At 42.7% G+C, this 24,624-nt stretch overlaps 1 protein-coding gene across 2 annotated transcripts in view; it reads left to right on the top strand.

The window, feature by feature from the left end:
* ARHGEF9 (Cdc42 guanine nucleotide exchange factor 9) overlaps positions 1 to 24,624 on the top strand; it is a 587,846-nt gene that overhangs the window by 461,808 nt on the left and 101,414 nt on the right. For both annotated transcript variants that reach the window (XM_073641046.1, XM_073641047.1), the window contains one exon: positions 15,354 to 15,586. In XM_073641046.1, coding sequence (XP_073497147.1) covers positions 15,354 to 15,586 — 233 coding nt within the window. The remainder of the gene's footprint in view (positions 1 to 15,353; positions 15,587 to 24,624) is intronic.

Below are 24,624 nucleotides of genomic sequence, written 5' to 3'. Positions count from 1 at the left end.
CAGAAATTTCAGTAAAGAAATGTATTCTTATTTGAACTTCTTCCAAAATATCTTGATTTTAACAGAATTTCTAGAGAGAAAGGACAGTCACCTGCTTTGTTATCTGCATGACTCAAATAGTTTTAAATAGTTTTTTTCTTTTATGTTTTTTGCACTTTGGTAGAACGAAAAGTCACACGATCCTATAAAATGTCTTGTTGTAATATGTCTATAAGTCTGTCATGATAAGTTATGCAAAAACATCTGGATAAGCAAGCCACATTGTCAAACATAAAAAAACTAGTGAAAACCAAATAAAGTTAACTTAAAAAAAGGGCCAAATTAAATAACGAATAAGGCGCAGGTATAAAAGTCAATATTAGAACCATATTTTCTCTAGAAAAAAAAGTGCAAACACTTTGATGAATCAAGGCCAAGAGGACCCCTGATGAAGCATTAGTGAAACATGTGCTGGATGTTTGGTGGGTGAGCCTCATCATGTCTATACTCCAGTATGCATAATTAGCACTTTGTGATCTAACTTGTGAAGAGTTATCTTTGCTGGCACTCTAATCTGTACCATGATGTTACCTTTAAGTTTGAATTAATCTTTTTTTTTTTACGTATTCATTATATAATATGTATGTGTATTACCTACAGACCTGAATTAATTAGTTTTTACCTTTCAGTCATATGATATACATATCTATGAAAGAGCATACAGACAAAATATGCATCAAAGAACCAATTCATAGAGTTAAAATGTATAAGTTTTATTAATACAATAAAAAAATAGTACCAACATAGGGATATAAAAGAGGGTGATGACAGAAACCGACCAAAAAGTGGCACCACAACAAAACAGGTAGATTATTAATATATGTATATAAAGTTAGCAGTAATCTGGGAGTTCAGAGTGCAGCTTAATCCATATATAATCAGGTCACGATTTGTATCTATAGTCAAAAAAGCATCAACACTCTGATCACCCGGGCACACATACCAGCGTGAGCATGTACAAAGTTGTTGGTAGTATTAATACTTATAAAGCATATTCAATACAGAAAAAACAACGTACCAAGAACACTGCATCTAAAAAAATGTTACTTTACTAATATCAATAAATATAAAAACAGTACACATACAAAATTAAAAAAAATGACAATAAGTACTCGATAGTGAAACCAAAGAAATGCCCATTGCCGCCATAGACTGACACACATGTAAGTGGTTTAGGGTATACTTACTTTGGATGAGCTTGACCTTAGGTGTTGTTTAATATAGGAGGTCTATACTTGCATTATGCGCTTTATTTTCTATTTATACTATATTAAATGTGTCTTATAGCTCTGGGAAGTGGGTTTGTTATACACTCCTCTCTATTGGTTACACCAATAACTATTGTATAACTATTGTTCTAGATTAAGTGTGTGGTGTCGTATGGTGCCATTTCTTTGGTTTCACTATCGAATACCAAAAGTTTGGACACACCTTCTCATTTAAAGATTTTTCTGTATTTTCATGACTTTGAAAATTGTACATTCACACTGAAGGCATCAATACTATGAATTAACACATGTGGAATTATATACTTAACAAAAAAGTGTGAAACAACTGAAAATATGTCTTATATTCTAGGTTCTTCAAAGTAGCCACCTTTTGCTTTGATGAATGCTTTGCACACTCTTGGCATTCTCTTGATGAGCTTCAAGAGAGGTAGATTTGATTATGGGATTTTTCCAGTGGTCAATCTCTGCCTGATTAGTACTTATAAAGTGTCCTAAAAGGGACATAGTTACCTGGGAGTTGCAGTGCCACCACCCTAACGCGCGTTTCTGCAAAAGTGCCTTCTTCTAGGGGAGTGGCATCGCTATAGTACATTGTTCTTAGATAGCTGAGTAGGAGTGTAACATAAAGTACATAGTAATACTGCCCGGGATTGAAGCATGAAAAGCTGACATGGACTTTCATCACCTTTTTTATATCCCTACTAGCTATTGAACCCGTTCTACCCCCGGCTGGCGAGCCTTTTTATTGGTATATGGTCTCCCATGCTGGTATGTGCTGTCCCCTCCTGGTATTTGCGCTACCCCCATCCTGTCTCCACCATCCTATCCTGGTATGCATGGCACCCCTCACCCCCAATCCTGGTATGCATGGCACCCCTCATCCCAAATCCTGGAATGCGTGGCACCCCTCATCCCAAATCCTGGTATGCGTGGCTCCCCTCATCCCCAATCCTGGTATGCGTGGCACCTCTCATCCCCAATCCTGGTATGTGTGGTACTCCTCATCCCTATCCCAGTATGCATGGCACCCCTCACCCCCAATCCCAGTATGCAAGGCACCCCTCACCCCCAATCCCGGTATGCGTGGCACCCCTCACCCCCATTCCCGGTATGCGTGGCACCCCTCACCCCAATCCCAGTATGCATGGTACCCCTCACCCCCAATCCTGGTATGCATGGCACCCCTCACCCCCAATCCTGGTATGCATGGCACCCCTCACCCCCAATCCCGGTATGCATGGCAGCCCTCACCCCCAATCCTGGTATGCATGGCACCCCTCACCCCCAATCCTGGTATGCATGGCACCTCTAACCCACAATCCCAGTATGCATGGCACCCCTCACCCCCAATCCTGGTATGCATGGCACCCCTCATCCCCAATCCCAGTATGCATTGCACCTCATCCTTACCCTGGTATGATTGGTACCCCTCATCCTGGTATGCATGGTGCCCCGCATTCCTATCCTGGTATGGATGGTACCCCTCATCCCTATTCTGGTATGCATGGCACCCCTCACCCCCCAATCCTGGTATGCATGGTCCCCTCACCCCCCAATCCTAGTATGCATGGTACCCCTCATCCTGGTATGCATGGTCCCCTCACCCCCCAATCCTGGTATGTGTGGTACCCCTCACCCCCCAATCCTGGTATGTATGGTACTCCTCACCCCCAATCCTTGTATGCATGGTCCCCTCACCCCCAATCCTGGTATGTGTGGCCCTCTCATCCCCCAATCCTGGTATGCATGGTCCCCTCATCCCCCAATCCTGGTATGTGTGGCCCCTTCATCCCTTTCACGCTGTACACACATACAAAAAAATGAACACTTATACTCACCTTTCTTCTTTTTGCTCCAGCGCTGCTGCGTCCTGTTCTGCCAGAGGCCGGGGGAGGAGTGTGGCACCGGAGAACCGCGCTGTCCGGCGCCATTTTGCTGAAGACACACTGCAAATGTGTCTTCAGTAAAATGGTGCCGGATAGCGCTATGCGCATGCGCCGATCCGACGCCTCACTCCTGCCCCGGTCTCCGGCGAAGAGAGGTGCCACGGCAATGCTCCTTCCGGTCAGGTAAGTAACTAAGTATGGCGCCAGAGGTCGCGGTATGCGTTAAATGTCTACTCATACTGCGATCTTCGGCACCATGCTCACTCCTCTTACCTGTAACGGCTGGATGCCTGCTTCTGTCCGGAGCCAGACTGCGCGTCGCGCATGCACAGTCTATTAAGGCTTCAGACAGAGACACGCATCTCCAGTTATATTATAGATGTTGGTACTATTTTTTAATTGTATTAATAAAGCTTATACTTTTTTACTCTATGAATTGATTCTTGGGTGCAGATTTTGTGTATATGCTCTTTCATGCTTTCTGCACTGAACTCTTGCACACAATCCTTCTACCTACACAGTGGGCATACTAATTCTTCATGATATATACTGTGCATATTAACCCTTATAGGATTTAACATACATATTCACATATCATTCATTCATTGATTAGTTTCTGTAGTGAGTGGACATTACTTTGTGGTGCGCTTTGATTTTGGGGGGAATTTCTCCCTTTTGGCTCACCCATCATTTATTTGTGTGTCTGGAATGTTGGTTATATACTTGTATTTTTAAACTATGTAATAAAAATATATTTTTTAGTATTGTATTTAATTTTTTCATGGCACAATTTTTTGTCATATTGGTTTTCTTTTTCCTGTTCGGTAGCCATTTACGATGTGACATCATCAAGGTGTTTTAAGTAGGTGTAGGCAATAAGTAAAAAAGGACTAAAATGAGAAAAAGGCCATAAGTTCTTAATGGGGGATTTTTACTCCTCATTTTTCTTTCTGATTAGACAGGTTGCATATTCTGCCAGAAGATACAGGCATTTAGGGACCGGACAGGTCAAAGCATTTGCATTTAATCAATGTGCCTCATTATGAGGTATTAGCTGATGGAGGAGAGATGGATCATTCTCCGTAATATCATTGGAAAACTCAGCTATTCTGCTATTAGCTAGTGACCCTTGTATGTCTCCTATTCCCATTTATTTGTCTAGATGATTGAAGTCTTCTATACATTGAAGGACAGACGTGTGAACACGTAACCTTGCTACGCCACGTGCATATACATGGAAAACATGTAAAATGTAATTGGACTTGTGGAAAGATTACATTAATGCTAGAATTTCCTAACTTTCTACTTTTAATTTGTCCTTGAAAAAGTAATTACTTGCTATTTCACACATTGCAATTAAAATAATAATGGCCATAACAAGACAAATCCCATTCATTTGCATACTAATTTAAAAAAGGACTTGTTTTGTTATCTATTTGCATCCATTTTATCAGAACTCACTGGCTAGGAAGGAAGGCACTGTTCAAACTTGTTAAAATAATAATTTTTTTATTGTGGATTTCCTTTAGCATTGTAGTTCATGGTGTGAAGGTGAACAGTAGAGATGAGCGTTGTTCTACTCGAACTGTTCGCCAATCTCAAATTCGAGCTGTTTTGGGCGGTGTTCGAGCCGTTCGGCGAACACGAACAATTTGAGAAAAATTCGGCTGTTCGAGGTTATGTTCGATAACTGTTCGTGCACCAAAATCATAACTGGATTTTTTCTCAGTAATGATGAAAATTAATGTTAATACGCAGTTTGAGTGTACAGCGGGGTGGGGGGAGGGGCAGGGGATGGATCTCTGCAGGAACAATGAAGATCTCCATTTTTTTTTTCTCTTTCCCGCATTTACAGTGGGGAGGTGCAATCTGTCAGCCTATCAGCAGCGCACACACGGAGCGAAGTGCTTTTTTTCACACAAGCAAGGGCATGTGTCATTGGCAGTGTATGTCACTTGTCCTTGCCCTATAAGACCAAGCCATTTTCCCCGTCGCCACCATTTTCTCACTGCTGCAGCTGCGTGTTAGACGGCACCGCTGTTGCTGTGTGCGCTATACCTTGTTAATTTCAAGCCAATTTTCGCACAAATCTACAGATAGCTTGGGAGTAGGGAATAGTTGTGATTGCAGTCCTTTTAAGGACTAGGTTACAGCATTTCCTACAACTTTTATCAGGCAGGTCTGTGCTCTTAAATAGATAGATTGTGGGAGTAAAGACTAATTGTAATTGGAGTCCTTTTCAGGACTAGGTTACATCAGTTCCTATCAGTTTTTGCCAGGCAGGTCTGTGCCAGTGCTGTGCAAGTTTTTTTCACAGCATTTGGCTGAATCTAGCAAAGCTAATCCTTTTTGGCCTATTGCAGAGTGTGTTAGTCAGTGGAGTAGCCTATCTGTGTTGCAAGATATACCACCTGTGTATAGAATACCAATTTTTTTACTGCACCTAGTGAAGTAAAATCTTTTGGGCATAGCATCATTCTATTAGTCCATCTATACTGACCTCCATCAGGTTGCAAATTGAATATAATTTTTTTCTGCATCTAGCTCTGAAAAAATATTGGGCTTCTAGCTGTGTGTGGGACTTGTTGTATTAGTCCATCTATACTGACCTCCATCAGGTTGCAAACTGCATATATTTTTTTCTTCATCTACCTCTGAAAAAATATTGGGCTTCTAGCTGTGTGTGGGACTTGTTCTATTAATCCATCTATACAGACCTCCATCAGGTTGCAAACTGAATATATTTTTTTCTGCATCTAGCTCTGAAAAAATATTTGGCCTTCTAGCAGTGTGTGGGACTTTCTCTATTAGTCCATCTATACTGACCTCCATCAGGTTGCAAATTGAATATAATTTTTTTCTGCATCTAACCCAGCCAATAGTTTTGGCCTAATACCACAGTTTGGCCACTCAGCTCTGCTCAGTTCCCATCCATTGTTTTTTTGTGCAAACAACTCCAGAGTTGTTAATTAGTTAACCACCAAAATGAGTGGAAAAAGGCCTGCTGCTGGTGGAAAGGGGAATAGGCGTGTTGGGAAGGGGAAAAAAGGTTGTGTCCGTGGGGTAGGTGTTAAAGCAACAGTAACATCTGCAGAAGAAAGACCATCTTCCAGCCAAACTAAAATGTCTACTTCTTTTAGCGGACAATGTGATAAGATCCCTTTCTTACGGCCACGCCAATCGCTACAAATTCCAGATGAGGCACAAAAACAGCAGGTGCTTCAACGGATATCAAGTGCTCCTTTAAGTGGGCTCTCCTCCACATCAACTTCAACATCACAAATACTCCAGTCCTCAAAGGTGTCACCCCAATCGCACTTGCTTCCTCACAGCTCCCAAATCTCCAGCTGCCCGTCTGAGTATGAGGTAGAACAGATGGTTGAGTCTGCAGAGCTGTTTACTCATACTATAGCCTGGGAATCAGAGGTCGACTCCAGCGCTTCTGTGAATCCAGACGAGGAAATGATCTGCACTGATGCCCAGAATCTTTATGAGTCGGATCCAGGACCAGACGCAGAAGGTTCTGACCATAATGTAGACCCTCATTCCCAAACTGTAACTCCTGTTGGTGGAGACAATGAGGAAGACGATGATAAGACTCAAATACCTGATTGGAGCGACAACTTTAGTTTTTTGTCAGGGCAGGAACAGGTTGGCTCTGAGGACGACGGGTGTGATAACGCACAGGGTGATGATGATGAGGTTGGAGATCCCACTTACTGTCAACCCACAGTCAGCCAAGAGATGAGGTCAGCAGAGGAGGTGGAGGAAGATGCTAGTGACGACGAGGTCAGGTTGCGCCTTCCTGGACAGAGACGTAGTACTGGAAGCACGTCAACAACTGCATCCTCAAACACAACTTTGCCTCTCACCACAAGTCATGGTGGCTCTTCAGGTCGCATGGGTGCTAAGCCTTGCATAGCCTGGGCATTTTTTCAGATTGATAAAGATGACCCAACTCGTGTTATCTGTAACATTTGTCAGCAAAAGCTAAGTAGAGGCCAAAAAATACATAGTTTGAGTACTTCATGCATGAACCGGCACATGGACATGAAGCATAAGTTGCAGTGGGAAGCTCAGTGTGCTACAATGCGGCCTAGCCGGCCGGGCCAACCACCGTCTGCCATATCTTGTGCATCCGCGGCCTCTTCATCCTCTGTGACTGGGGGGACAGCAGTCACACCTGTTTTGGGGCGCAGACCTGCCACCTCTTTACCCGCAACAGCCAGCGTGATTGGCAGGTCATCATTTTCTTTGGAGGTGGTAACACCAGCTGGTGTTGAGCGCTGTCCGACATCGATAGCACCACCTTTGGATCAAGGCAACCTAACATGTCCGCCTGCATCTTCCTCACAGACCGGCAGTTTGCCGGGGACACCCTTATCAACCCCGTCTAAGCACAATAGCCAGCCCTCGGTCCCTCAGATGTGGACAAGTAAAAGACCATTTCCTCCTAGCCATGAGAAAGCTAAGAGGTTGAATTTCACCATCTGCAAGTTCTTGGCTACAGAAATGCTGCCTTTCCGCCTGGTGGACACAGAGGATTTTCGAGACCTTATGTCCGTCGCAGTGCCCCAGTACCAGATGCCCAGTCGGCACTACTTCTCAAAGAAAGGTGTGCCTGCGCTCCACCAGCATGTCGCACACAACATCACCGCTTCTTTGAGAAACTCTGTGTGTGACAGGGTGCATTTCACCACAGACACTTGGACGAGTAGGCATGGACAGGGGCGTTACATGTCGCTGACTGGGCACTGGGTAACTATGGTGACAGCAGGACAAGGGGCTGCTGTCCAAGTCTTGCCGTCCCCACGAGTTGTGCGTCAATCCTCTTTATGTCAAAGTTCCTCCACTGCTTCTGCCTCCTCAACCTCCTCTCGGTCTTCCACCTGCACCCAAAGCCTGTCTGGTCATGCCACAAGCTTTCTAACTGCGCAGAAGGGATCCTGCACACCTCCTTACTATGCTGGCAGTAGGGCTCAACGTCATCAGGCGGTTTTTACATTGAAATGTCTGGGAAATGTGAGTCACACAGCTGAGGAGTTGTGGTCAGCTCTGGAGAACCAATTTCATGAATGGTTGTCTCCACTGGACCTGAAACCAGGGAAGGCCGTGTGCGACAATGCTGCAAACCTGGGTGCGGCCCTTCGCCGGGGCAATGTCACACACGTGCCTTGTATGGCTCACGTGTTGAACCTGGTTGTCCAGCAATTTTTAGCCCACTATCCCAGACTAGATGGCCTTCTGCAGAGGGCACGGTCGCTGTGTGCTCACTTTCGCCGTTCGCATCCCGCAGCTCAGCGACTTACATCTCTACAGAAGTCGTTGGGCCTGCCACTTCACCGGCTAAAATGCGATGTGCCTACCCGGTGGAATTCAACTCTGCACATGTTGCAGCGACTGTGGCAGCACCGACAAGCCCTGGTGCAATACGTTCTGACGTATAGCCTGGGCCAACGAGATCCAGAGGTGGGGCAAATCACGCTGGAGGAGTGGTCTCAGATCAGGGACCTATGCACCCTTCTGCACAGTTTTGAAATGGCGACGAAGATGTTTAGTGCTGACGATGCCATTATCAGCATGACTATTCCGGTGATTTACATGCTGGAGCACATGTTAAACAGAATTCGGAGTCAGATGGTGGCACAAGAGGAGGTGGAGGAAGTAGAGGAGGAGGAGTTGTATGCGGAAGGGCTAACATCTGCAAGGTCCAGACGGTCGGCAGCACCAAGGCGGCAGGCATGTGAGGGTGGGGGAAATGGTTTTACCAGGGCGCATGGTAGTAGCCAAACTAGTGAGGAAGGTGCAGGAGCCCAGGAAGAAGTGGAGGACGAACTGATGGAAGACTCATCAGATGAGGGAGACCTTGATCACATTTCTGTTGTGCGAGGTTGGGGGGAGAGGACAGAGGAAGGAAGCATGATTGTTACCTCGCCACCAACACAACAGGGACTTGGTGCTCCTGGATGCGCAACACACATGAGTGCCTTCTTGCTGCACTACCTGCAACATGACCCTCGAATTGTGAGAATTAGAAATAATCCTGACTACTGGGTTGCCACACTGTTAGATCCCCGGTACAAAAGTAAATTTGCAGAAATTATTCCTGCCATAGAAAGGGATGCACGCATGCAGGAGTATCAGCAGAGACTGTTGCAGAATCTTACATGTGCTTTTCCACAAAATACCAGTGGTGCACGTAGTGAATCTCACAGTTCCAACTTGCCAACCGTGGGACCGTCAAGTGTTCAGCACTCAAACCGTAACAGAACCACAGTATCTGCTGGTAACATCAATTTTGCGGAATCATTTCACCACTTTTTTAGCCCATCCTTTGCAAGGCCACAGGAGACAAGAAGTCTGACACATAGTCAACGCCTAGAGACGATGGTACAGGAGTATCTCCAAGTAAACATTGAAGCCACGACTGTGTCACTGGACCCTTGCTCTTTTTGGGCTTCCAATCTGGATAAATGGCCGGAGCTAGCCACTTACGCCTTGGAGATCGACTTTTCTACCCCTGTGTCATCCTGGGGAGAGTAAAAGCTTGATGATTGGTTAAAATCACCCTACCAACCGTTTTAAGCTTTCAAATTACTAATCATGTTTATCTGTATCTTGGCTGGAAAATAATTTGGGCTTTGTAGCAGTGTGCAGCACTGATTCTATTAGGCCATCTATAATAAGCTCCACCAGATTTAAAATTACTAATCATGTTTATCTGTATCTTGACTGGAAAATAATTTGGGCTTTGTAGCAGTGTGCAGCACTGATCCTATTAGGCCATCTATACTAAAGCTTCACCAGATTTAAAATTAATAATAATTTTTAGCTGCATCTAGCCCGGAAAATAATTTTGGGGCTCCGAGATGCGCAAGACACATAAGTGCCTTCTTGCTGCACTACCTGCAGCATAACCCTCATATTGTCAGAATTCGAAGTAATCATGACTACTGGGTTGCCACACTCTTAGATCCCCCAAACTTTTCGATCAACCTTTTCATTTTAATAAAGACCAAAAAAATGGTCATTTTTGAAATTATAAGCATTAGCAGGTTGTTAGAAACTGAAATCAAACAGTTTTCAACTCAAAACTTTATTCTAGGTGATGTTACATTTTCACATAGGACCCCTTGTTCGAAAGGAGCTTCTGAACTCTCTCGTCCATTGAATTTGTCAGGTTTTGGATGGTTTCTGCTTCAATTGTTTTGCATGAGGACAGAATACCCTCCCAGAGCTGCTGCTTAGATGTGAACTGCCTCCCGCCATCATAGACACTCCTTTTAATGATGCTCCAAAGGTTCTGAATGGGGTAGAGGTCAGGGGAGCATGGGGGTCACACCATAAGTTTGTCCCCTTTTATGCCCATATCAGCCAGAGATGCAGATGTTTTATGTGCAGCATGAGATGGTGCATTATCATGCAGAAAAATGATCTTGCTGTGAAATACACGGTTCTTCTTCTTGAACCATGGCAGGAAGTGCTGTTTGAGAAAATCCACATACATTATGGAGTTCATCTTTAGCGCCTTCAGGAATCCTAAAGGGGCCGACAATCTCTCTCCCCATGATTCCAGCCCAAAACATTACTCCACCTCCTCCTTGTTGGCGCTGTAGCCGTGTTTGCGTGGGGTGTCCATCAACCAGCCATCCTCCACTCCATCCATCTGGACCATCGAGCGCTGCACGGCACTCATCCGTGAACAAAACAGTTTTGAAATCAGTCTTCATGTAATGTTTGGCCCACTGGAGCCGTTTCTGCTTGTGTGAAGTGGATAGAGGAGGTCGACAGGATGGCGTATGCACAGCTGCAAACCTCTGAAGGACCCTGCATCTTGTTGTTCGGGGGAAGTTGGAGGCACAAGCAGCTTCAAAAACTTGTCTGCTGCTATGACAAGGTTTTTTAGCCGCTGCTCTTTCAACCTGACGTAATTGCCTGTAGGAAAGAGTCCTCAATTTGCCCTTATCAGCACGCACACGTGTGTACTGTGAATCAGCTACATACTTCTTGATTGCCAAGACACTTCATCCTGATCATCGCACAATGTTGATTGTAGTCATGCCTTGACCTAAACACTCCACAATTTGTTGCTTCTCAGCAGCCGACACATCCTTTTTCTTTCCCATTTTGGCAGAAAATGTAGGCTGCTTAATAATGTGAGACAGCCTTCTTAAGTAGTCTTGCCTTTCATTGGACACACCTGCCAAACTAATTAGCACAGGTGTCTGCAATTGCTTACAGTGATATAAAGAGCCCTGACACACATCACCATCAATGAGTTTAACTGACAAACAAACAAATTCTTCCCTTATCACTCCTAAACACTTTTTGCATAATAATTTGGAACACAGTGTACATGTGCTTTTCCACAAAACACCAGTGGTTCACGTAGTGAATCTTACAGTTCTAACTTGCCAACCGTGGTCTGTATGGAGTTGTTCAATAAAGGGCCCAAAATTAAGATAACATAGATGGGAGAGGTCTCTATGAATAGGAATTCCTAAGTATTTGATACCCTGTGAGGGCCAGGCAAAGGGAAAGTTGGACTGGATGGAATCCTATATGGATTTGGGGAGGGAGACATCGAGGGCCTCAGACTTCGCTGCATTGATTTTAAAATTTGACCATGTAACAAAGTGATCTATTTCAGCCATAACAGCATGGATGGATATATGTGATTGAGTGATATATACTAGGACATCATCAGCAAATAGAGAGCACTTGTACTCGGTGCCTCCCACCTCAATCCACCTAATATTGGGGTTATGGCGAATTGATGAGAGCAGGTGCTCCGTCACTAGGATGTATAAGAGAGGGGACAGAGAACATCCCTGCCTTGTCCCATTGGTGATTGTGAAAGGTGATGAAAATGTTCTGACGCGCCCCCTGGGCCTTGGGACACCCGGAGCCGGACCCTTTTTGGTGGATGCTGGTGGTTGTAGTCTCCGTGGCGGCAACCCGGTTCCGTGGCTCAGGGCGGTCAAACCAGTGGCGGAACTATTTATGTGGTTTTGATGTTTAAATGTCCGACTACGCCACCCGTGGATTGCGGTCAGAGTGAACCGCCGCTCCAGGGCAGACCGCTGAGGCTGGTGTTGTGGGTGCAGCAGAGCGTAGCATAACTCCCCACGGGAGGAGTATAGCCTCAGGGCAGTGTATGCGGTGGATGGGGGTGATGGTGCAGGCAGCAGCAGTAATGACACGGAGTCAGTGATGCAGTCCAGGGCCTTTACTCACAGTTCTTATTATCCAGACCACGTCTGCAGGTAACGGCTGCCCACGTCGTACTGTGCTCACCAGGTGAGGGGCTCAGACAACTCGCAGATAACTTTGGAGTGCTTCACAGGACCCCCTTTGTGTGTCCTTTGTCTGGCCTTTCTTACCAACCCTTCTGTCCGGCTGCCTCGGGCCTCCTCTTGGTAAACTTGGCGCCAGTTTCCCTGACCCTATGTGGTGCCTTCCTAGCGGGTGTAGCGAGGGGCTGCGCCACATAAAATGTCACAGCCTCCTGTTTCTAGCTGAGGGTCGTTTCCTGCCTCCACTAGTTTCGGGGACCGGTCTCCCCCTTTGGCCTGACCCCTCCACGCAGGTGGATTCGGGCGTGCGGTGGCGACTCGCCCGTCCGCACCCCTGAGATCCCTTCGTTCCTCGTTCCTGGAGCCTTCTCTGCTCCTCTTCCTTCCTTCTCCCTCTTCCAGGCCTGGGCCTCTGTTACTAGGCCCGCCTCCGGAGCAGAGCTCATGCAGAGCCCCTGCTCCCTGCCACTTCTGCTCAGACTTCTCTGCACTGAACTAAGATGGTACCCACCTTTTATACTCCCTTCTCAATGCACCCAGGAACTGCTTCCTCCCTGCTCCTGCACTACAGGGTTCCCCTTCCTCAGTGTTCCCTCCCCCCACTCCAGCCAGGGACAGGGACTGTCGTGCCCATCTCAGGGGCATATTGGTCGCCCTGCCCCACGGCAATGTGGTGTAATGCATGCAGGTGTCGGGTCCTGATCCACACTACATCCTTACCTGAGAGTGAGATATCACACCTCTGGGTGAGGTGCAATACCTCTGTAGCAACCGAGCCCTCAGGGTGCTACAGTTCCATTTATCTTCAGCCTAGGTGACGTATTGCGATACAGGGCCGTGATTTTGGCTATAAAAGGGTCCCCTAGACCCCCACCCCAAGCTTTTTAAGAGAATCATATATGGCGTGCCAGGAGACTCTATGGAATGCTTTCTCAGCATCCAACGAGAGTATCTAATTACAAATTTTTAACTGCATCTAGCCCAGGAAATACTTTGTGCCTAGTAGCAGTGTCTGCTAGTCAGCGGATTATCCCGGCTGTTAAGCAAGCTACACCACCTGTAGTTTGGACAATTCATTTTTTCAAAGGAAATGCTTCGGGACCACGGGATACTCAGTGAAGAGCATCAGGAGGCACCCCAAGGCATAGGGGCTCGGACTGGCAGTAGGATGCCTTGCGGTGGACAGCCGAGCTCGATCCTTATAAAAGCTTTTTAACTGCAGCAGCTTTAGTGGACGCTACTGGAGCTGGAATTACGCGGCTGCTGGCATGAGACTTGCCCTCCAATAGATCCTTGTAAATGGATTTAAAGTGTATTTATTCAAATTAGAGAGACAATTTAAATTAAAAAGCTTAGAGCTGCCTCCACCACAGGGGGGCTCGCTCGACCCACCAGCGGACAGGCACCAGTATTGGGAGAGGGGGGCTGGCCGTCAGGGTTCACCGCGGCTCTGGCACAAACCCGGCGACACGGAGGTGGCACGGGCAGGAGCGGACTGAACGTGTCGGCTTCTCACTTTTTGGATTTTAGAAGGGCATGACATGCCTATATCTGTGTCTCCCCCTCCTTTTACTCCTCCACCTCTTTTCTTTTCGCATGACTATATGTACTTGTCACTTTTCCATGTGTTAGTTGTGTCTTCTGAGCAGTTTGTTCGACGAACAGTTCGACGAACAGTTCGGCGAACACACGGGTGTTCGACGAACCGAACCGAACTCGAACACTACGGGGGTGGCTCAACACTAGTGAACAGGTGAATTTTACCGTGCAGTCTTATTCTCTAGATTTTTATAAAATGGTATTGCACTCAATATTTTATAGCCAGTGAGGAAGTGGAGACATGGGGTTATGTTTGTCTGTTCCCTCACATTGGAGAGCAAAAAAAAACCAGTGTGCATGAAATCAGGGAAGCAATTTAAACATAGAAGGGAAGTGATCTTTGGCTATAGGCTAGTGCCAAGGGGCTCATGGCAATTGATTAATCTGCAAAAAAAATAGTAAATTTTGTTAATCCAGATTAAATGTACAATGGACCCATAACCTTTAAAGGTGGATCATTTTGTTATTACATTTCTTTAGTTAGACAGCATGATAATAAGCCAGTTTGCAATTGACTTGCTTTATTTATCTGCTGTCATTCTCCTACTATGAGAGCTTTTGTTGTACATAGTGTGCAGCTTGTTACGAAGGATCCCGGCCAACAGAAACTGGCCAAGTATGTACAGTAGTTACATTTCAAGCTGAGGAGTTAACTCCTAAGATCCCAGCCACCTCTCTCCAACCCATTGATTTCTGTAAAGCAGTTAGCTGCTCACATCCCTCACCCTACCTGTGAGTTTCTGAGTTGCTATCAATCCGACAATTTCACCAGCCTCCAGAATTGACATTTTCCAGAGCAGACCTTCTAATTGCTGCTGCTTTTTCAAAGGCCATGTTATTCCTATATGCAAATATAATGATAACAGTGTAAACTTCTCTGCAAGCACTGGCATCTAATGTGCCACAGTATCATGATAAGCAGAGCAGAAGAAGACTGACCAGAACTGTCACTCAAGAAATAGCTACCCCCCAGCAACCAGGAAGTAAGGAGACTGCAGAGCTGTGATTGCTCAAGACACAAATTGAGAATAACCCTTTAATGCCTAGGGAGCCCAGATCACTTTCAGTCTGACCTTGTTTGAATCCAGTAATAAACCATCAAAAATACCCATATCTTTTAGAAAGAAAGAATGCAGGAGTGATTTTTTTTTAATATATGGGTATCTGAAAATATAACAAAGGTAAGCATTAGATGAAAGAATGAGTAGTAGGGCTAGAACAGATTCAACAAGATGTTTACATCATAATTCTGGGGTAAAACATGTTTGCACTTTATTTATTCAATTTTCATTTTTCTCCCACAGCAAGATGGGTTCTGGATTTACTCAGAGTACTGCAATAATCACTTGGATGCCTGCATGGAGCTCTCCAAGCTGATGAAGGACGGCAGGTACCAGCATTTCTTTGAAGCGTGCCGACTACTGCAGCAAATGATCGACATTGCTATTGATGGGTTCCTTCTGACACCAGTGCAGAAGATCTGCAAGTACCCACTTCAGCTGGCTGAGCTTCTGAAATACACAGCACAGGACCACAGGTATTACTTACATTTATGTGATATCTTTTAAAGGAATTCGGCCACCTTTACAGGTCCACTTCTAAATATATAAAGGAGTTGATTAGTCAGTAATTTTTTTTATATCCATTGCAAATAAAAAAGTTCCTTTTAGGCACAGGAGCAAACTCAAAATAAAATAAGCAATGTCGAGTCAACCACGTAGATTATTTTTTAGCAGAATAGAACAGATTTGTAAAGTGAAAAATGGAGGAGCTATTTATTGGATAATGGTCATACAAAATTCTGTGGGAGAAATTTTTAAGTCCGTTACGTCTTATGGTTGCATAGCTTTTATTTGCGACAATGTTTGCTAAATTTGATACAACTTTAAATATAACATTTCTGATTAAAACCTTTTCTTAAATGTTTACACCTCCATTAGTGCCAGATTTGTCACTTTTTTTGTGTTTTTTTCAATAGTCACAATTCATAAATCTGACTTACAATCATTCTAATTTTCCTACCTAAGCAAAGAGTCCAGTGTAAAATCCCCAATAGGTTGAAAATTTTTGAAAAAATTGTTTGTTACAACATTTTCAAATTTTTGAAGGGAGAAAAGTGGCACAAAGACCTTCCTTATTAAATTCTCAATTTTAGCTTTTATCCTACTAAATTTAATCCCATATTTTGTGGACTATAAGATGCACCGGACCATAAGAAAACCCCCAAATTTTGGGGAAGAAAATAGGAAAAATGGGTAACTCCTGCCTCTGCCACTGGCCTCCTGCAGCGACCCTGCTTCCTGCGACCCCACTCCACCGTAGCCGGTAAGCTACATTCAGATTATAAGACGTACCACCATTTTCCTCCCAAATTTGGGGGGAAAAAAGTGCATTTTATAATCCAAAAAATATGGTATGTATTTCTTAAGTTAGCCATACACTTGAGATAGCAGTCGGCAAAACGTTTATTCCACTTGATCTGACTGCTATCACTCCCAACTCCCCATTATAAAGAGTGCTTGGCTTGGTCAAGCGCTTGTGTTTTTTTATGGGAAGAGAGGAGAAAGCCGCTGCAAGACACCACTGGCAGTGACTTATCTTGTCTGAAAGCAAATGGAACAGCTGTCAGGAAAGGGTTGAGAAGCCCCCATACACATCAGATGGTTGGTGGTTTTGGCTGACTTTTATCTCATGTGTATGAGGTGTATGGGGGGGGGGGCTTTTAACCAATATGGCTCCTTATGCATATTTTGTCCCAGTCTCATATAGTACAAGGACAGAATATGCACATGCTGAATTCTGCTGGCCTGGCATACGACTTCACATTTACTGTGAAATATCAGCAAACATATTTGTCAAAGCCCTCACCAAACAGATCAAAAAGTTCTACTACTTTAGTAGACTATACATATTAGATTCTCAATGTATTAATCCATTAAAGAAGCACTCCTCCCTTCAAAGTTTATATCCTCTTCATATATTGCAGTGTGTACTTACAATTGCTCATTTTGCCTTTCTACTCAGTAAATTCATCTCTTTTTTCTGCTCTATGTAGAAACAGGAAGTCTCTTGTCCCTGCATTTATCATTCCCCTCTTCTACTCCTGACACAGCTGCTTTCTCCTCACCTTGCCATAGACTTTTGCAGTGACTCATGACTCATACAGGGAAAATTGACCTCCTGATTCTACATAGAGCTTAGAAGGATTCAGTTAGTCAGTTTTTAATCATGTTATGCCATAAACCTAATGGAAAAGAAAATAATTATCTAGGTATAAAGGCAAAATGAGCAATTGTAAGTATACTTTGCCATATAGTATGATGATTACGATATATTAATAGGGTAAAAATTTTGATGTGAGTGCTTCTTTAAGAAAATAGATAGCTCATGTACTTGAAATTCAGACACTGAATGAAGCTTTAAAATGGTGCAAAAAACATACTTATTCACACAGAGTTTGCCATCTGTTTGCTGCCATTTTTTTTACACTGACCCATTGTATTGTACGACGCTATTCACATACCAGATTTTTTTTGCTGACTAATATCCTACTTTGGTCCATATTTCGGACAGAAATTGCCAATTCAATTAAATAGGTTGGTAAAACAAAAAAAAAACAGAGAGCACATTGGTGTCCAAGTGTCCATTGGGTTAGTAAGAAAAGCTTGGATTTCTTACGTAGCAGTTACGCGGGGCATGCTCGCCTGCCCATGACTGGCTTCTTTCTCAGTTTCTCTATAGAAACGTTATGCATATTCTAAATGAGATCAGACTTAGCATGCCTTGCTGGGGGTGCGAAGAATCATTTCCTGAGAATTACCCAGAACCATTATACCTGTTTGCATTGTGATCACTGAGGTTTCAGCTATCTCTCTGCCTTTCGTTAGGAGTCGGCTCTTGATGCTAGTTAATCACACACCAGTGGCAGCTGCCCTCATGCATCCTTCTAATTAACAAGCTTTGATGTCCAGTGGAATAAAATGAATACATAAGGTGGAAATCGATAGCCTGACTGCAGTATCTTTCCTTGAGAAGATGGATTACCCTTCTCCCACAAATATAGCAGATACCTTGTCTCTCTTTATTATAGGGCAAGACATAAGCAATACAATGTGAAAGATCTGTCTTGTGTTTATTACATCTTCTGTCTTACAATGAAACATGTAATGGCCAAGATCAAATCTTCTCAATTAGTCCTGATATTGTACCTTGTGCTATTATTGCTGATCCGCCAGTAACAGAAAGCGTGCATTTCTATGTGCCGTTTATAAATAGCTCAATTATTGGCAACTAATGGTATTTTTACCATGTTGGTTAGAAGTTATTTTTCCACCAAATAAATTTAATTTGACGTTATTTTCATCTATTTCTTGTTTCTATATATGAAATTCTAATTATTAATGATATTATTTATAATCACTCAGTTATTCATAAACTTAATTTAATCTTTTTAAAAATTTGTGTTGTAATAGTTGTTATGGTATTATGGGCTCATACTGTCACTCCTCGTGCCTCTCATTTTATATGTGGCACTTTCCAACTTTCACTGGATTATGAAGGTGTTTTCTCCTTCTTACAGTGGTCAGTTGGTCACCTAAATAGTTTACCCTGTTTCAATGTACGTATATATATATGTATATATATATACAGTACAGACCAAAAGTTTGGACACACCTTCTCATTTAAAGATTTTTCTGTATTTTCATGACTATGAAAATTGTACATTCACACTGAAGGCATCAACACTATGAATTAACACATGTGGAATTATATACTTAATAAAAAAGTGTGAAACAGCTGAAAATATGTCTTATATTCTAAGTTCTTCAAAGTAGCCACCTTTTGCTCTGATGACTGCTTTGCACACTCTTTGCATTCTCTTGATGAGCTTCAAGAGGTAGTCACCGGAAATGGTTTTCACTTCATAGGTGTGCCCTGTCAGGTTTCATAAGTGGGATTTCTTGCCTTATAAATGGGGTCGGGACCATCAGTTGTGTTATGCAGAAGTCTGGTGGATACACAGCTGATAGTCCTACTGAATAGACTGTTAGAATTTGTATTATGGCAAGAAAAAAGCAGCTAAGTAAAGAAAAATGAGTGGCCATGATTACTTTAAGAAATGAAGGTCAGTCAATCCGAAAAATTGGGCAAACTTTCAAAGTGTCCCCAAGTGCAGTTGCAAAAACCATCAAGCGCTACAAAGAAACTGGCTCACATGAGGACCGCCCCAAGAAAGGAAGACCAAGAGTCACCTCTGCTTCTGAGGATAAGTTTATCCGACTCACCAGCCTCAGAAATCGCAGGTTAACAGCAGCTCAGATAAGAGACCAGGTCAATGCCACACAGAGTTCTAGCAGCAGACACATCTCTTCAACAACTGTTAAGAGGAGACTTTGTGCAGCAGGCCTTCATGGTAAAATAGCTGCTAGGAGACCACTGCTAAGAACAGGCAACAAGCAGAAGAGACTTGTTTGGGCTAAAGAACACAAGGAATGGACATTAGACCAGAGGAAATCTGTGCTTTGGTCTGATGAGTCCAAATTTGAGATCTTTGGTTCCAACCACCGTGTCTTTGTGCGACACATAAAAGGTGAACGGATGGACTCTACATGCCTAGTTCCCACCGTGAAGCATGGAGGAGGAGGTGTGATGGTGTGGGGATGCTTTGCTGGGGATTTGTTCAAAATTGAAGACATACTGAACCAGCATGGCTACCACAGCATCTTGCAGCGGCATGCTATTCCTTCCGGTTTGCGTTTAGTTGGACCATCATTTATTTTTCAACAGGACAATGACCCCAAACACACCTCCAGGCTGTGTAAGGGCTATTTGACCAAGAGGGAGAGTCATGGGGTGCTACGCCAGATGGCCTGGCCTCCACAGTCACCAGACCTGAACCCAATCGAGATGGTTTGGGGTGAGTTGGACCGCAGAGTGAAGGCAAAAGGGCCAACAAGTGCTAAGCATTTCTGGGAACTCCTTCAAGATTGTTGGAAGACCATTTCCGATGACTACCTCTTGAAGCTCATCAAGAGAATGCCAAGAGTGTGCAAAGCAGTCATCAAAGCAAAAGGTGGCTACTTTGAAGAACCTAGAATATAACACATATTTTTAGTTGTTTCACACTTTTTTGTTAAGTATATAATTCCACATGTGTTAATTCATAGTTTTGATGCCTTCAGTGTGAATGTACAATTTTCATAGTCATAAAAATACAGAAAAATCTATAAATGAGAAGGTGTGTCCAAACTTTTGGTCTGTACTGTATATATATATATATATATATATATATATATATATATATATATATATATATGTATATATACACGGAAACTAGGTAAACTGTTGAGGTGAATCTACTGTATATATTTATACAGGACTGTGCAAAAGCTTGAAGCAGGTGCAAGGTGTGAATGCTTTCAAACATAGAAGTGTTAATGGTTTATTTTTATCAATTAACAAAATGCAAAGTGAATTAACAGAAGAGAAAACTAAATCATATCAATATTTGGTGTGCTTGCCCTTTGCCTTCAAAACTGCATCAAAGCATCAAGTCTTCTAGATACACTTGGACACAGTTTTTGAAGGGAACTCGATAGCGAGGTTGTTCCTAACATCTTGGAGAACTAACCACATATATTTTATGGAAGTTGGCCTGCTAAAATCCTTTTATCTCTTCATGTAGTCCCACACAGACCTGATGATTTTGAGATCAGGGCTCTGTGGGGCCATATTAAAACTTCCAGGACTCTTAGTTCTTCTTCTTGATAAAGATAGTACTTAATGACATTGGCTGTAAGTTTGGGGTCTTTGTGCTGCTGTAGAATAAATTTAGAGCCAGTGTGATGCCTTTCAGATGATGATCCAGATGCCTGTATTTTTCAGCATTAGGGACACCGTTAATCCTGACCAAGCCCCCTACTCCATTTTCTGAACTGCAGCCCCAAACTTGCAAGGAACTCAACATGATTGAGTCTATCTAGGATTCCATGAAGAGACAGAAGGATTTACACAAGCGACATTCGCAGAAGATCTGGGGTTAGTTCTCCAAGATGTTTAGAACAACCTTGCTGCCGAGTTCCTTCAAAAACTGTGTAAACATGTGTCTAGAAGAATTGATGCTGTTTTGAAGGCAAAGGACCATCACACTAAATATTGATTTGATTTAGATTTCTCTTTTGTTCATTCACTTTGCATTTTGTTAATTGATAAAAATAAGCTATTAACACTTCTATTTTTGAAAGCCTTTCTTTGCAGCATTGTGTCAAATTCAACATTGTACTGGAGTTAGCTGGATGTAAGAAAGTAAGCTATAAGTGGGGTATTATTATTGTTTCATAGGAATTAAAGGAATTATATAAAATAAATGAAAGGTTGTTTGGACAAAAAGACACTGTTTCTGGGAAAACTGAAGGTTAATGTTGGGTGTATAGTTATGTAGTAAATTTATTAGTAAATCCCTGTATTAAAGTTTGGTTTAGAAACCCCATTTTCAATTATTCAGTTCAGAACCCTTAAAGCGCACCTGTCAGTAGGATTGTGCTAAGTAAACTACATACACTCTCAGGTGGGCGCCGTTACACTGATTAAAATGATACCTCGTTGATGAAATCCGTCCAGTGGTTGTTATTTAATCTTTATTTGCAGTTTGGAGATAATGATATGCTCGTGCTCCGGGGCGACCTGTGTGCGGGGATTTCGTTAGAGCTCTGTTCTGATATTCATCATTGTGGCTTTAATAACAGGTGAACGACCTGCCTCCTATTTTAAATACTGTGCTTGCAAAGTTCATATTGATGTCTTTTAAAAAAATTTTTTAACTACAACAAAATGGTGCCCGCGCTTGCGCTGTATCAGCTATCACTTGCTGATAAATGCTACTGCGCCAGCGCCAAGGCCATTTTGTTGGAGAAAAAAAAATCTGGCTCCATCAAAATGGCCGCGGCACGTGCGCAGTAACATCTATCTGCAAGCAATACATGCTACTGAGCGTCGGCGCCATTTTGCTGGAGTTAAACATTTTTTTTTTAAACACCACAATATGAACTGTGCAAGCACAGTATTTAAAGTAGGAGGCAGGTCACTGAAGGTTCAGCGACCTGTCATTTAAGCCCATAAGGATGAATATGAGAGCAGAGCACCAAATAAAGACCCGCTCACAGACCCGCCCCAAAGCACGAGCATATCATTATCTCCAAACTGCAAATAAAGATTAAACCACAACCACAAGATGGAGTTCAGCAACCCAGGTATCATTTTAATCAGTGTAACAGCACCAACCTGACAGTATATGTAGTTTACTTACCACAACCCTTTAACTCCTCAAAGCTTCTTTCCATCTCCATTCTTAAGGAGTGCAAAGCTCCCCTTCCTCTCAGCTTCCTGCTTGGCGGGGAGGAGGTGCAGTCCTGATGATTGACCGTGCACACCAGCGACATGGTCGACATACTGGCCCAATCTGTGCTCTCTCCAAAACCAGAAGCAAAGGCAGTTTTGCCTCTATAGCATTGGAGGAACACAGGGACCCTGAAGCTTCAGAGCAACGAATGAAAGGTCTACAGCAAAGAGCTTGTAAGCGCAGTTCTCCTGGCCTAGGAGACTGACCTCTGCTATTAGACCGTAGAGGGGGCCAGTAACTTAATCAACAGGCAGTAAAGAATTAAATTAAAACTACCTATGTTCTTAACAATGGAAACTATTTTTAATAAGAGATAAATTGTTTTTACAGGCATTTTTAAATTTTAACAATTTAAGAAGATGAGAAAACTCCTTTGAACGTTTAGATTTCAATAGGAACTGCTTTTATTACCCTATGGTTGTGGCTGTTGGGAAATTGGATACTTGCTGCTGGATATCGTTGGAAGTCCCAGCAGCATTACAATATGTGATTAGTGTATGCTCATAAGGCTACAAAAGAGATCGTCCAAGTCTTACAGCTCCATTTAACAAATGCCTTTGTATGACAAATATTATTATTTTATTATTCATTGATGCTCACTTATATAATCCAAAGCATGTTTAAAGTAACTATTCATTTACTGTAACTATAGAATATCGGCATTGACTTGGTTCTCTGTAATGTAACAAGAAGCATCATTACTCAGTGCAGTAATAAAATCATCTGATCTTCATTCAGGATCATTTCAAGGTAGAGCAATGAATCCCTGTAATGTATCAGGGCTTGTAAGTTGGATTTTTGAGGCAGTGAAGCAGATAAAGTATTTTCCCAAATTTCTCTCAGGCAAAATAACAGAAGAATCTACTATCTCTCTTGCTCTCAGTATATAAATATTATTCTATAGTTCTTCAATTTTCGTTAATAAACTTCTATGAGTTTTTGGAAGTGCCCTTATTTGAATAGGAATTCAAAATGATCAAGTACTGAATTAGTAGCATGTACAGTTTTAGTATGATTTTTATAGGGTCTAAGACCACTATAGAACTGTATACAGAAATATACTATGCAACCTGTGAAACTGCACATGGGCCCAGCAGGTAAGGGGCTCACGTCCACCTCTAACGCAGTAAGAAACTTCTCTCCCATATACATAAATGAATGTATTATGATGAGCTATTAGATTGTAAAGGCCCATAAACTCTTTTTTCATAGAGGCCCTTTTTCGTATGTGTCTGCCCTGCCTGTATATTTACTTTCAAAGGCATTTTGGGGGTTACAGTCTCCCTTAAATGGTAGCTGTATTGTTCTTCACAAATAAAACATTAACACAACATTAACTTGGTGTTCATGATACTGTATTTCTCCATTGCATTGTGGTTAGTGCAAAAGATCTTTCAAATAGGAAGGTGATTGCTTGGGGCTCACGGGCACCACACTGATTCTATGGGAGGTATAAAGATCCTTTTTCACTCGACAATTATTGGGAAAAAAAATAATTATACTGAATAATTAATGCCAACATTGTAGAAAATGAAGGAATCATTAGAGAAAATATTACTAAAAAACATACAATTATAGTTACATATAAATGCATGTCTCTCGAACAGTAACAACTCGCTGTTTTGTCAATGTTTTTCAAATGAATTTTTATGTATGAAAGTGGTTTGTCCAAGTGGTTTGTAAGCAAAGTGGGAGTTAAAAAGCAGGAGTTGAAAGCAAAAGTTCAAGAGCTATAAGTACTTAGCTTTTTTTTTTACCTTTTATTATTCTTTTAATTGGATAATGGATATCAGGATTGGAGGTTTCCTTCTGTGCATAGTCTATACACAACTAGAACAAAAGTTTCTAGGGTCAATAATGCTGTGGCAGATATGAGCATGTTGGCCACCTGGACACTTGTATTAGAGATTTGGAGGAGCAAAATGCAAAACTGATGGTGATTTACAATCATGAGAGGGACTTGTTGCTCGCTGCAAAAGAAATTAGTGGGATAAACATGAAGGGTGGAAAAGTGTGTCAGAAGGAACAGGCAAGTAGCTGGGTTAATTTAGTATGGAAGAGCAAAAGGGGCATTAAGACCAATGCTGTTTCTGTGTTTCCAAGCAAAGTTGCCAAATTGGGTGATTATGTCAGAGTTTCAGTCTCGGAAATGGCCCTGTGTGAAAAAGTGATTGCCA

Source organism: Phyllobates terribilis, unplaced genomic scaffold (genome assembly GCF_046119375.1).
Source record: "Phyllobates terribilis strain yellow unplaced genomic scaffold, ASM4611937v1 Scaffold_7__3_contigs__length_470593459, whole genome shotgun sequence".
In the NCBI taxonomy this organism is placed as follows: domain Eukaryota; kingdom Metazoa; phylum Chordata; class Amphibia; order Anura; family Dendrobatidae; genus Phyllobates; species Phyllobates terribilis.
This window is presented reverse-complemented; position numbering and strand designations above follow the sequence as displayed.